Below are 14528 nucleotides of genomic sequence, written 5' to 3'. Positions count from 1 at the left end.
CAGGACAAAATAAAATCCTCTAGGCCCACATCTAGTGTCCGGGGCAGGTAGTGTTGTGGTTTGGGCTCTCCAGTATTGGGCAGTGCTGCCTTTATACAGCCTTTTGTCCCATGTGGCTTAACTCTCGGGCATGGGCTTTCCTTGAGCTACCTGTAGCATTCTTCTGTAGATAGATGGCCTGTTTTCTGGGCAACTCCAGTATCTCAGGATTCCATACTTTGTCCATTGTGGGGCTTCCTTCCTGTGGGTATTCTGACTGTGTCACAAATTGATCACACACATAGCCTTCTAGGCCTTCCTTTGAAATTTTGGTGGAAGATCCATGGACCTGTAGTGGCTGTATTTATTCTGCAGGCCTGCCAAGGCAGCTCCATAGATTGCTCAGCTGTGTCATCAGCTTTGTTTGTGTCTGGGTTGCCTTAGACCAGTGGTTCTCAACCTCCTAATGCTGCGACCCTTTAATACAGTTCTTAATGTAATGGTGACTTCTGTCTTAGAATTTTAGTGATGTGAAGAGACATTATGACAAAGAAAACTCTTTTTGTTTTTTTTTTTGTGACAGGGTTTCTCTGTATAGCCCTGGCTGTCCTGGAACTCACTCTGTAGACCAGGCTGGCCTCGAACTCAGAAATCCACCCGTCTCTGCATCCCAAGTGCTGGGATTAAAGGCGTGCGCCACCACTGCCCGCTGACAAAGACAACTCTTATAAGGACAACATTTAATAGGGGCTGGCTTATGGATTCAGAAGTTCAGTCCATTATTATCAAGGTTGGAAACATGGCAACATCCAGGCAGGCATGGTACAGGAGGAGCTGAGAGTTCTTTATCTTGGTCTGAAGGCTCTTAGCAGAATACTGGCTTCCAGGCAGCTAGGATGAGGGTCTTAAAGCCCACACCCACAGTGACACATCTACTCAAACAGGGGCAGCCTTCTAAAAGTGCCACTCCCTGACCCCTATAGGCTTGTTCAAACATATGAGTCTATGGGGGCCACACCTAAACATAGCATAATGCAAAATATATTTAGTCCAACTTGCGGAGGTCCCCATGACCTATAGCAGTCTCAACACTGTTAAAGTCCAAAGTTCAAAGTCTCTTCTGAGATTCATCCTATCACTTAACTGTAATCCCCAGAGCAAGACAGGCAGCTAGGATGAGGGTCTTAAAGACCACATCCATAGTGATGCACCTACTCCACCAAGGCCACACCTCCTAATATTGCCATCATATACAAACCAGCACAACTCCCAGCCATAAAATTATCTTGTTGCTACTTCACAACTGTAATTTTTCTACTATTATGAATTGTAACGTAAGTCTCTGTTTTCCTGTGGTCTTAGGATGACTCCTATGAAAGAGTTCTTAGACCCACAAAGGGGTTGCAACCCCACAGGTTGACAACCACTGCCTTAGACCATGGTCACAAGTGGCCTCCGATTGCTTAGGCTGCTGAACTATGGGGGAAAAATATCATTGTCCTTGTGGGAGTGTGGCACTACAGAGGCTCCTGAGAGAAAATCTTTCACATAAGCTTACAGTGTTTGCATCCTGGAGACTGCATTGGGAACTACCTGGTCCGTTTCTGAGGTACTCCTAAGGCTTGCTTTTCTGTAATCCCAATGCAGCGTGTGTTTGGTGGCCTTCCCACTTCACCTTTGCAGGTCTTGATGCGTAGAGTAGGCTAATTTTGATTTTGTTATTTGCCCATCCCGGCCATTCCCATTTCCTTCTTTCCTCCTTTCCTTTCTTTTCCTTCTCTTTCCTTTCTTCTTGAGTCTCACTGTCACTCTGGCTGACTTGGAACTCAGAACTCAAATCTGTAGACTCGGCTGGGGAGATCCATCTACCTGCTTCTGTCTCTGCCTCTGCCCTCCCAGTGCTGGGATTAAAGGTGTGTGTCACCAAGGCCACCAGAGTAATCTTTGTTTTTTTCTTTTTAGTTTTTAGTTTTGGATCTATTCTGTTTTTATATGCTCTTCTGCTGCTGTGGCAAATTCTCAGAGTCACTCTCTCTCCACCATATGTCTCAGAGATTGAACTCAGGTGGTCAGGCCTAGTGGCTAACAACTGTGAATTATTTCTCTGGCTCTAAATTTGCAGTCCCTTCTGTTTTCTGGAATTGCAGGTGAGCACCACCAGCCTGGCTCATGCACACATCCTTGTCTATACTTTTCTTATTTCAGGGCAAGTGAATCTTTTTGCTCTACCCTGGCTTCTGTCATTGTAAACTCAGCTAAAAAATAAACATGGCCAGCAATAACAGATGCTGAATGTGCTGTATCTTGAATTTTCCCTGCCAAACTAATTAGTTTGTCCCTGTTAAATGTTGCCTTTAATAGTTTAAACACATAGACATTGCAGTAGACAGTGTCCTTTCGCCTGTGACACTTGTGCTCTCTTTACCTGAACCTTTGTGAGCTCTGCTTTGGCTCTCTGCATTCCTTGGAAACTTTTGAGTTCCTACCAGATTCACCCATGAAGTTCTGCTTGTACTGTTGTAAACTTTTCCTAGCTAGGGTCTCTAAACTTTTCCAAAATTCTCCCACAAACCAGTTCCAAGATGCTAACTAATCCTCTTTATCGGGTTTTGTTGATGCAGTGGCTCTGATTCCTTGGTACCAACTTGCCCTTTTAGTTGTGTCACTGTGGCCTATACCCGGGAAAGTGAAGCAGAAGGGTTTACTCTGGCTTCTGGTTACAGAAGCGTGTCCGTCTGTCATGGACATGCAGAATAGCAGTGCATAACAGGGCAGTTAGGAACCAGACGGGTCTCTTTAAATACGCATTTGTTCCTGTTTTCCTTTTCCCTTTGAGAGCTCCAGTAAAGCAGTTGTTGGTTCTCCATCATGGCCTGTGAACTTTTTGCTTCCTTCATACCCCATTCTACAGACCCCATTATTCTGCCTGCTTAGTCTAGCCAGCTGTTGAGTTCTAGTGAAATTTTTAGTTCAGATATTTTATCTTTTAGCTATTTTATCTTCTCTTTGAGCTTTTCATGTTGTTTGTGCATTAGTCTCCTCAGCCTGATGAGCATGTGTCTATTATTTTTAATTTTCCAGTATATAAATCGTGTGTCAGTTAAGCAGAACCATTTGCTGGTGATTTATTTCCCTTTTTTGGAATGTATCCCCCTGTGTAGTTTCTTGATGTCCCTCTATCATATTAAGTTGCTGCCTTTCTGAGCCTTCACAGTCTGCAAGAGAAGACTTGGAGGTCTCTCTGGTCTGCTCTAGCCTTGCCTGCTTGGTTTGTCCTGGACAGCTGGAGGAGTATTTCAGATCCCTCCAGCACTGGAGTCAGGAAAGACTAGGTAGTTATTTCCCAAATATATTAGATCACTGCTTTCTGCCCCAGAGGCTAAGGAGCTGGAATGATTTTCATCCACTGTTCTTTGCTGAGACAAAGAAGAGGGACTGTGTATTTCCATCTGAGTTGTCATGAGAGCTGCTGCACTGCCTGGCTCATGTTAGCATTGCAGAGTCGGGCTGGACAGAAAGAAGCCCATTCTTTGGGTGGTCCAGGAAGGTTGAATTGTTGGGGACATACACAGTGTACTTCTTTTCTCTCCCCAGATCGAAGGTGGAAGCCAAGTTTCTCCTAATGATAATCCTATATTGGTGATTATGACACAAAGCTGTTTGGAATTTTCCTAATGCATTCAACGTGGATGATTATTTTGTTCTGATCAGTGAAGCTAGCGATGTGGCTATGGATTGCCCCAAAGGGCATCTGTCTGATACGATTCACCTCTTAATATATTAGACATTAGATTTTCTATTTTAAACTTTCCCAGTGGTGGATTCAGCTGGAACAAACTAACAATAGGCAGACTGAGAAGAGAAAGATTATACTTCAAAGAAGGGTCTGATGGTAGAGAAAGGGAAGTAGGGAGGTTTATACATTCTAGGGGAGCAGTGACTGTTTTCTAGGAGGAGGGAATGAGCAGGAACCCAGGCAAGGTTCCTCTGGGTTAGGGATGTGGTGTTTGGGTTTTATTAATTTATTTATTTTTCTTAAAAATATTTAAAATCAGCCGGGCGTGGTGGCACACGCCTTTAATCCCAGCACTAGGGAGGCAGAGGCAGGCGGATTTCTGTGTTCCAGGCCAGCCTGGTCTGCAAAGTGAGTTCCAGGACAGCCAGGGCTACACAGAGAAACCGTGTCTCAAAAACAAACAAACAAACAAACAAACAAACAAAACAACCAAAAAAAGCCAAAATTTAAAAGCACTGTGCTCCTTTTTGATGGAACCAATCCCTAGGTAGACGTAAGTAATGTCAGAGCAAACCTTGCTGTTTCTCAGGTGTTCTCAGATGCTGAAGACTGGAGGGGTGTATTTTGAAGTATTGCTTTCTAAGATAAAAGTTTGGACACCAGTTTGAGGAATACATATACATTGATACCATTGCATTTCCTTTTCAAACACTAAAACTTGGTCTTCTTTTTATTCCTAGAAATGTCTCAGGCTGTGCAGACAAATGGAACTCAACCATTAAGCAAAACATGGGAACTCAGTTTGTATGAGTTACAACGAACACCTCAGGTAATATAATACATCCTGCTGTAATTTAGGGAGATAGGCCTACATAAACTGGGTGTAGAAAAGGAGGACTTACATAGAACTTAGCAGTGATAGTAAACTTGCATAACAGTCCTGCGTCTTGTTTGGCTTACACTTCATTCATTAAGCAAAGTTACATTCTCTGTTTAATTCCATGAAAGCATCTAACTTTCAATATTTTAAATATATCATTTAAAAATCACCTTTGAATCTCAAAAAGTCTAATTATACAGAGAAGTTTTATAAACACATAGCCTTTGTTAGGTGTCAGGGAAACAATACTGAATAAACCTAATGTGGTCTTAGCCTGCAAAATATTTAAGAGACCAAACAACTCAATATTCATAAAATTACATGCATGAGAACTTGAATCAAGGGAAAACGTCCTTTGCAGTATTAAGAAATGATGGGGCGAGTGACACTGTTGTGAGAAGGTGGGCGTGCTGAGACTCCAGGGAATGGCAGGCTTGAGGCTTAAAACTTTTCATGGTCCATTTTCCCTTGGATTGGACATGCAGAGGTGCCAACTAGAGCAACTGAAAAACAGGTGAAATAGCCGGGATTATTAGCACTTTTTAAACTAGATAGGAGAAGTAGGAGAGATGAGTAAAGTCTGATTTCATCCAAAGGCTTAACCTTTAACCTTAGTTACTTAGAGCTGACCTTCATGTTTGCTTGACCATTGTTTTAAAGTAAAAGTTCTCTGTAGAATTAGACTTTATGAGGTTCAAAGGTGATTTTTAAATGATATTTTAAACTTTTAAAACTTTGATGCTTTCATGGAATTAAACAATTTTGAGACAGTCTCATTTCCCAGTGTGTCCTCAAACTCTGTTAAAGCGGAGGACACCCTTGAACCTTTTGATCATCGAGCCTCTGCCTCCCAGATGCTTACATTACAGCTGTGGTCCTGCGTTTCATTTCTGTTTCTGTTATAAAATAACCTGACCAAAAGCAGGTTAGGGGAGGAAAAGGCTTATAATTCAGGTTGCAGTCCTTAGTAGTCCTGGTCATAGTAATTAACTGTAACTTAATTAGTGTTTAATACTAAAATTCGAAGTTAGGCCTAACTAAACCCTAAGAATTCTTCAATCTTGAAAATTAAAAATATTTTTTATAAGTTAAGTAACTCATGCTATTCTTCAAAATGTTTTCTAATTCTGGGCTAGGGTTGTAACACAGTAAGAGCAACTCTAACATCAAGAGCCATGGGTCAGTCCCAGCACCACATAAACCAGGCAGGCTGACTTCCTACTAATACTCTCTCCTGTGTGTCTCCCAGAGATACCCCTTTTAGCATTAAGGGCATTTAAGTAATGCAGAGTCAAGAGCCTGGAGAAATATTTTAGCTAGGACAACATTGGCTATGAGCTGAACATGGCGACTTGGGTGATTGGCACATAGATGCTTGTTTGTTTTTATGATCTTCAGTATTTGGGTATGTTTGAATTTGTCAATAATAGTAAAGATTGTCACTCTTTTACAGGAGGCAATAACAGATGGCTTGGAAATTGTGGTTTCACCTAGAAGTCTACACAGTGAATTAATGTGCCCAATTTGTTTGGATATGTTAAAGAACACCATGACTACAAAGGAGTGTTTACATCGGTTTTGCGCGGATTGTATTATCACAGCCCTTAGAAGTGGGTATGTTGGAATGAGTTATTACTAGATCCTTAGACTGCAGCCCAGCACTGCTTTCTGGAGCCTGAGAAACATGTTGCCTCTAAGTATTTCAGAACTGGAGCCCTTCCTAAAAGGTGTAGATTCTAGTTTTTAGTTATTGGAGGGCTTTTTCTTTTTCTCTCTTTGTTTTAAGACAGGTGCTTTCGTACATTGTGTCCAGTCTAGTCTGGAACTTGCCATGTGGTTCTCACTTGCCTTGGGTTTCTATGCAGTCTCCTACTTTAGCCTTCCTAGTGCTGAGATTACAGGGTGAGCTGTTCTAAGGCGTCTCCACGTCTCTCCTCACCCCCTACCCTCACAAGTGATATCAGCTACGGTTTCTGAAATTATGATTGTCTTGTTTATCAGATTTTCAAGGAGAGTTTAGTTAACCGGTTTACATTTTTGTGATAGTAAAAATAACTATTTAGAAATTAGATATTTTTGTTTTTAGCACAACAGTACTGTCATGTCTAAATTTTCTTCTCTTTTATTTAGCAACAAAGAGTGTCCTACCTGTCGGAAAAAACTGGTTTCTAAAAGATCACTAAGGCCAGACCCGAACTTTGATGCACTCATCAGCAAGATTTATCCCAGTCGTGATGAGTATGAAGCGCATCAGGAAAGGGTCTTAGCAAGGATCAACAAACACAACAATCAGCAGGCTCTCAGCCACAGCATCGAGGAGGGGCTGAAGATACAGGCCATGAACAGGTACATGAGCAAGTGAGCGAGAGACCGAGGGGTCAGAGACTTACCAAACAAGGGGGGTACTTTTTCTGTAAGATTAAACACAGTGACAGAATAGTTGTACATAGTGCCAGAGTATTGCATTCAAAATACTAGAATTTGTGTTTGTGAGACTCACAGAATCCCCGTGGAACCAGAGAACCAACTTTTAAAATTACCCTTTGACTTGTATACGTGTGCCCATGAAGACTCATCACACACATACATACGCATGCCAGTATTGAGGAGTATACAGACAATCTTCTTGTGCCTCTTCTGCATAGAATACATACCTTTGAGAGGTTTGTCTCTCCATCTGGTTCTAAAGCCCCCTTTATACTGCCCTGTCACAATGCCCCTTTGGAAGTTTGTAGTGAGCTCTGTGTTAATTGTTCAGTGTGATGGTGAGTGGGTTGAAGACTTCATTGTACCTAGCTGCTCCCGCCCCTGAATGTTGGGATTAAAGGTGTGTATAGCTGGCCTCTCCTGGATAGTTAAAAAGTGTTTCAGAATTATCGTATCAGTGTAAGGCTTTATCAGAACCAGGCTTACTGCTATTCTGTTTCCCTGCTTTTATCTCCCAGGCTAGTCAGTTTTCAGGGATAATCATAATTTTCCAAATAAGTAAAAGGCCCACTGGTTTAATGGCTGTCACAAGACTCAATAGCAGGATGTCTTGACAAGGTTTATCTCAGGGCTTCAGGTCTCAGAACAGATCAAGTAGTTGGAGCCTCCATATACTGTTCTCAGGTTCTAAGTGATTCTGAAGTACAGTGGCCAACCCTCTCCACCATGAAGGTTAAAAGATGAGTTCCATTTGTGAATTACAACTATATTTCTGAAAGTAAGATAGTGTTAAATGTCGAGTGTACTTCTTTTTAGAGTGTAGCACAATCATGAGTTGTAAGGACTTAATAGTTGTTTATGTTGGTCTCATGAGAGATGCAGTTATCCTTGGTGAAATACTTCTGTAGACAGTCTCTGCCTTGTCTAACCCACGTATGAAGATTAGAGGACAGCTTGTGGGCATCAGTTCTTTGCTTCCATCAGGTGGGTTCTGGGAATGGAACCCGGATTGTCAGGTGACCACCCTTATTTGCCGTGCTGTCTGAGTGGCCTGTCTGTGTGACAGGCTCATGACTGGGGACTACACTGCTGCTTAGCTTAGCTTAGCTTAGCTTCTGCCTTTGAGAGCATTTGTGTGTGTTCATTCTTTCTGTACCTCTGTCTCAGATGGTGCTCACTTCTTTCTCCTTCCTGAGTCTGTTGTTAGTCTAGCACTCCATTCCTGTCCCTCCTGCCTATTTTTCTTCCACAGCACTTATTTTCTGACATCTGTATCTACTGGCTTTGGAGTCTACATTCCACCTGGACTTTTTCAAATACTTTCATATAGATATGTTTTTGTTTTGGTTTGGTTTTTTGGTTTTTCGAGACAGGGTTTCTCTGTATAGCTCTGGCTGTCCTGGAACTCACTTTGTAGACCAGGCTGGCCTCGAACTCAGAAATCTGCCTGCCTCTGCCTCCCAAGTGCTGGGATTAAAGGTGTGCACCACCACCACCTGGCTATAGATATGTTTTATGCACTTTAGTCGTTAGGTATTTATAATTCCCCCTTCCCACCTCTGTTCGTCCGTGAGGTAGCATCTTGTCATATAGTCCTGCCTGCCTAGAACTCACTGTAGAGTACAGACTGGCTTTAAGTGTGTGGTGACCCTCTTGCCCAGTTTCTCGAGTCCTGAGATTACAAGCATAAGCCACCACATTCGGGCACAATTTTAATTTGTTCATTGCTCTTCATATGCTAATTGTAAAACCCTGCCATCAGGACAGTGCATCCTGCTAAGATGTGACTTCCCGACTCTTACCTGAACATTATTCTTTAATTGCTGACATCATAATCTGTTGCCTTAGCTTTGCTTCAGCTTCACATGGTCCAGTGTTGCCATTGAACATTGAATTTGTCTTTTGGTTGTTTTTCCTTCATGTGGGCCTTTCTGTGTTCTAAAATTACAGTAAATATCTAACAAGGTATGTTAACTGTGTATATAGTAATAAAGTTTATTTAGCTTACTTATGTTTAATAGTTTCCCAACCAACTTGCAGAATTTTTTTTCATTTTGTGAAACAGGAACTCATTTCTAAGTAGAGCTTGCTACTCCTGTCTCACTCTTCTCCTGGCTCCTGCTAACTACCTGCCTTCTAATTGACATCTCAGAGAAGTGAGATCTCATAGTGTTTGTCCGTTAGTCTTTTAGTCCTTGTTTGTTCAATAATTACCAAGTGAATACTTTTTGAATTTTATTTTTGAGACAAGTCTCTAACCCTGGCTATTCTGGAATTTGCTCTGTAGATCAGGCTTGCCTTTACCTTGCAGCTGCTTCTGCCTCCCAAGATGAGCCTTCTAGATCTCTGAAGGACATGTGGGAATCAGTGACAATGTATTTCACCAAATTTACTCGTCAAGTTTTCTCTTATACTTTTTTTTTTTTAAAGTTCAGGGCTGGAGAGATGGCTCAGTGGTTAAGAGCATTGGTTGCTCTTCCAGAGGACCTAAGTTCAATTCCCAGCTCACATGGCAGCTCACAACTACGTGTAACTCCATTCTCTGGGAATCCAGCACTCTCTTCTGGTCTCTCAGGCACTATGTACACGTGATGTACTATAGGCACAAATACCTGTGCACATAAAATTAAAATAACAGTTAAAAAACAAACAAAATGGTTTCAAGTTTGACGCCTTAAAGATAATGTAAACTTTATTCCTTTCCCCTTAATTAGATTACAGCGAGGCAAAAAGCAGCAGATAGAAAATGGTAGTGGAGCAGAAGATAATGGTGACAGCTCCCACTGTAGTAACGCATCCACACACAGCAACCAGGAAGCGGGCCCGAGTAACAAACGGACCAAAACCTCTGATGACTCTGGGCTTGAACTTGATAACAACAATGCAGCAGTGGCGATTGATCCAGTCATGGACGGTGCCAGTGAGATTGAGTTAGTCTTCAGGCCCCATCCAACTCTTATGGAAAAGGACGACAGCGCACAGACAAGGTAAGCGTGGGCGCTGCTTCCAGGTCACATGGTTGCACAAGGTTTCAGAGAACGGTCTGTGTATGAAATGAAGTCAGTACTTGCATCCTAGCTTTAGAATTCAGTCTGAATGTACTAACTACTGCCTAGATTACTTGTTTGTTTTCCCTCTCTCCCTCCCTCCCTTCCTCCCTCCTTATATTCTTTCCATGAAAAGTTGCTCTTCACAGGGGAGCAAACCTCACAGGTGATGAAGAAAAACTCTGACTTTCATACTGGCAAGGGTGGACTTCCACACCTGTCTGTCGTGCCTGTCAGGAGTGCAGCTAGACATCAGATATTTGTTGAGTGAGTGATTGAGTAGTCCACCATGCTTACAAACATCCTAAGATTAGTACTTCTCGTGTTAATTCTTCCTTGGGTGAGGGGGCTTTTCAAGACAGGTTTCTTTGTGAGGCTATGGCTGTCCTGCAACTCACTCTATAGATTAGGCTGGCTTTGAACTCTGCCTCTCCAGTACAGGGATTAAAGGCGTGAGCTACCACGCCCGGCTGAAATGTTAATTCTTTTGTTTTGTTTGTTTTGTTTTTTTCGAGACAGGGTTTCTCTGTGTAGCCGTGGCTGTCCTGGAACTCACTCTGTAGACCAGGCTGGCCTCGAACTCAGAAATCTGCCTGCCTCTGCCTCCCGAGTGCTGGGACTAAAGGCGTGTGCCACCACGCCCGGCTGAAATGTTAATTCTTAAGACAAACAATTTGCTCTTATTCTTTTTTTTTTTTTTTTTTTAAAGATTTATTTATTATTTTATGTAAGTACACTGTAGCTGTCTTCAGACACACCAGAAGAGGGAGTCAGATCTTGTTACGGATGGTTGTGAGCCACCATGTGGTTGCTGGGATTTGAACTCTGGACCTTCGGAAGAGCAGTCGGGTGCTCTTACCCACTGAGCCATCTCACCAGCCCCTTTTTTTTTTTTTTTTTTTATTTATTTGCTCTTATTCTTAATACTTCTGTCTTTGCAGTAATTTTTCTAGTAATTAAGGTTGAAAGGTTTGCTAATTTTTGTAAGTACATTGTTTATTGGTTTGATTTTTGTTGCTTTGTACCATGTATTATATATAGAATGTGAGTGTTCATCACCTGCCTTTGCTTATTATAGAGCAGTTAATTTCTATTTATTTTCAATAATTGGAACATACATGTTTTGTATAGTTTTTTTGGCTCCATGATTTAGGAACTTCATATACTCTACAAATGAAATGTTCGATGCATTATTCTTTTAGATACATAAAGACTTCAGGCAATGCCACTGTTGATCACTTATCCAAGTATCTGGCTGTGAGGTTAGCTTTAGAAGAACTTCGAAGCAAAGGAGAATCAAACCAGATGAACCTGGATACAGCCAGTGAGAAGCAGTACACCATTTACATAGCCACAGCCAGTGGCCAGTTCACCGTGAGTATTTGTCAATGCCTGTTGAGCTCCTTGGCTAGTGGTCTGGGTGGGTCTGGTAGGGGGGGAGCCCTGAGGCCCACGAAGCAAAGCCGCAGATTAATGACTCCGTGATGCCCTTTATCTCTCCTGCTGTGCACGGGATCCTGTGGCCTTTTGTTTATTTAGTCTCACTGTTACTGAGCACCATGCATTTTCATAATCTTGCCTCTTTTTGTTTTAGGTTTTAAATGGCTCCTTTTCTTTGGAATTGGTCAGTGAGAAATACTGGAAAGTGAACAAACCCATGGAACTTTATTATGCACCCACCAAGGAGCACAAATGAGCTTTTAAAAGTCAATTCTAAGACTGAACTTTTTATAGTCTATTCCTTTACTATTAAAGATGTACCATTGTTACTTTCATGGACAGACCTGGGATATGTTCAGTTTTCTTTCTGAGCCAGACTTGTTTACACTATTAGATTACCGTCTCCTTAATTTAAAGACAGTACTTTGTGGAAAGGACTCTGTGATTCAGAGCTCCCACTCCCTCCATAGACGCTCTAAGTTGTTGCTTACAGAAAACGGGGTTCCTCTGGGGAGGAGACTTTGAACTAGGAGTTTTTTGTAGTTCTGTATTCTTTATTTTTTCCTTCCATTTTTTGATATTTTCAGACAGTGTCTCATTATTATAAAGCCCTGGCTAGCCTGGAACTTGCTGAGTAGAACAGGCTGGCCTTGACTTTGGAGTAATGCTCCTGCCCAAGTACTGGGATTCTGCCTGGCTTAAGATTCAGTTGGCCATCAGCCATCTTTTCCCCTTTCAAAAGTTTTTTAGCTTAAAGAATGTTAGACAATATGTATTCTGATGTTTTCCCCTTGAAGTCTTGTATATTTATAGTTTTCTATACAAACTGTAATATCTTCATGAAGACCAAGGCTCAAATTACTGTGCTTAAAACAATTCTCATAGGATTATTATTTTCATGGTATTTTCTTACATAATATCTCATTTAAAGGAGGTTCTTTATGAACTTGGTGTCCATTGTCATGCAATGTTTTGTTTTTGTCATGTGTTTCCACTATAAGTTTAGAATTTCAGGTCACGGGGAAAAGTCGAATAAAGTTCTTTGAGAACGTGGTTCATTTACAGGTTTCACTGAAGAAAGAGAAGTTTAAGATGGTGAAAATATGTGTATTCCTCTGTACATTTGAGAGTTTACTGTCCCTTTATTATGTATGTTTGATGCTTTTCTCTATTAAAATACCAGAGATTATGGAGATATTTTGCACTTTAGCCTTGATGAAAAGTACAAGATATGTTCAAAGCTTCCCCTCATTTCTTTTCTTATTAATTCAAGAATAACATGACACAGTTAAAAATAGAAAAGAAAGGTTTTGTTTGAAGAGTTCTTTGCATTCTGAGTTACCATGTGTTTATAAATTTAGTGCTCTGCTAAATTACACTCTGTAGAAACAGGTTAATGGAGTGTGAACATTGCATTGACATAGAATGGGACAGCTCTGTAGAAGGATGTCAGCAGGTTGGGCAGCCATTCAGAAGCCTTAGTTTTGTATTGAGAAAGTGTTGGTAGTCTGGGAACCACAAGACTTTCTGCTGACCAGTCAGACTTAATGTCTTAGATTTCATTTCTGTCCCGATGCTACATATGTCTCTAAGTTTAAATTCTCACAGTATTTACAAAGACATGTTTGCATTGAAAAATTTAACCCAAAGGGGTTTTGATAGAAGGAAGAGACTTCCGGTACCATTGTAACTAAAGTGTCAGTCATTTTAACTATTTATCTGTCAGTTTAGACAGATTGGGGCCAGCTTGATGCTTTAATCTTGAGCCGACTATGAAAACTTAAAGGCTTATTCAATTTTTTACCATTTTACTGAAAATATTTGAAATCTGTTTTTACAGTTTTTTTGGTAATCTGTGCCATAAGATTTGAAAACCACCAAAAATTATACGAACTTTTATATCCAATTCCTTTTCTGGGGTAATGTTAAGTTGTATAGATTATTAATGCATGTTCGCTGAATATAACTCTTGTTTTGTGATGTGATTGCTTAGACTTTATTGGTGACATATTAGATTAGTGGTTGTATTAAATAATTAAATTCTCCTTGTGGTTATTGAAATTTTATCTAAGCAGAAAGTTATTTGTGACTATAAGCTTTGTGCTTAGAGAATGTATGTGTTTTTATCTGTCTATGGGAGCACATAAACTATTTGCATCATTTAGTGAAGTTATTAGATGTGTACTCCTTTGCCAAATAGGTAATTGGTAGAACATTGTGTGTGTGTGTGTGTGTGTGTGTGTGTGTGTGTGTGTGTGTGTGTGTGTACACGCGTTGGGAGTGGAATCCAGCTTGGTACCAAATTCGTGCCAGTAAGTAGTACTGATGGCGCAAAGAGAGAAGAGGGGGCTTCTACAGAAGACTAAGGCTCTATATGATGCAGCAGACAGTCCTTGGGATGGATGCTCAACTTATTCTCCTGCCTCAGTCTCCTGCGTAATGGTATGCTAAGAGCAAACCACAACACTCATTTTAACATGTTCCCCCCATGGAGTGAAATTACATTTATGATACCTAAAGTATTAGGTATTCTATTTAGGAAGATGAAGTTTTATAAGTACTTTTAAAACTTCATCTTCCTAAATAGAAACTGTACATACTAAATACTCAGTCCACATAAGCTCCTCTGCCCACCCATCCCTCAATCACCTGGTCCACTGAGCCGTGCCCCCTCCCTCTCTGTCTCTGTCTCTCTCTTTTAAGACAGGGTCTCTGTGTAGCCCTGGATGTCCTAGAACTCATTATGTAGACCAGGCTGGCTCAAACTCTCAGAGATTCACCTGCCTCTGCCTTCCTAGTGCTGAGATTAAAGGCATATTTCACTATACCTGGCTTCTAGTTTGGGTTTTTATACAGCTCAGGACCATCTCTTAAGGGTTGACATCACCTATAGTGGCTGGACTCTCCATAAGTATTTAATCAAGAAAATGTTCTCCAAACACACCAACAGGCCACTCTGGAGTTGGGTTCTCAGGAGAGGTCTCTTCTTTACTGATGATGCCAGTGTGTGTCATGTTGA

At 41.2% G+C, this 14528-nt stretch overlaps 1 protein-coding gene across 5 annotated transcripts in view; it reads left to right on the top strand.

Annotated features, from left to right (window-relative positions):
• Rnf2 (ring finger protein 2) overlaps positions 1-13683 on the top strand; it is a 31594-nt gene extending 17911 nt beyond the window's left edge. For 3 of the 5 annotated variants that reach the window (NM_011277.3, NM_001360847.1, NM_001360844.1), the window contains 6 exons: positions 4456-4544; positions 6049-6209; positions 6726-6941; positions 9737-10009; positions 11272-11443; positions 11664-13683. In NM_011277.3, the coding sequence (NP_035407.1) occupies positions 4458-4544; positions 6049-6209; positions 6726-6941; positions 9737-10009; positions 11272-11443; positions 11664-11765 (1011 nt within the window). In that variant the 5' untranslated portion in view covers positions 4456-4457 and the 3' untranslated portion in view covers positions 11766-13683. Of the gene's footprint in view, positions 1-1941; positions 2127-4455; positions 4545-6048; positions 6210-6725; positions 6942-9736; positions 10010-11271; positions 11444-11663 lie in introns of all 5 variants that reach the window. The other 2 variants (NM_001360845.1, XM_006529269.3) reach the window with 2 other exon arrangements.
• The last annotated feature ends 845 nt before the right edge of the window (positions 13684-14528 follow it).

Source organism: Mus musculus, chromosome 1, assembly GCF_000001635.26.
Source record: "Mus musculus strain C57BL/6J chromosome 1, GRCm38.p6 C57BL/6J".
Lineage (NCBI taxonomy): Eukaryota > Metazoa > Chordata > Mammalia > Rodentia > Muridae > Mus > Mus musculus.
The sequence above is the reverse complement of the archived record's forward strand: the minus strand, read 5'-3'. Positions and strand labels throughout refer to the sequence as shown.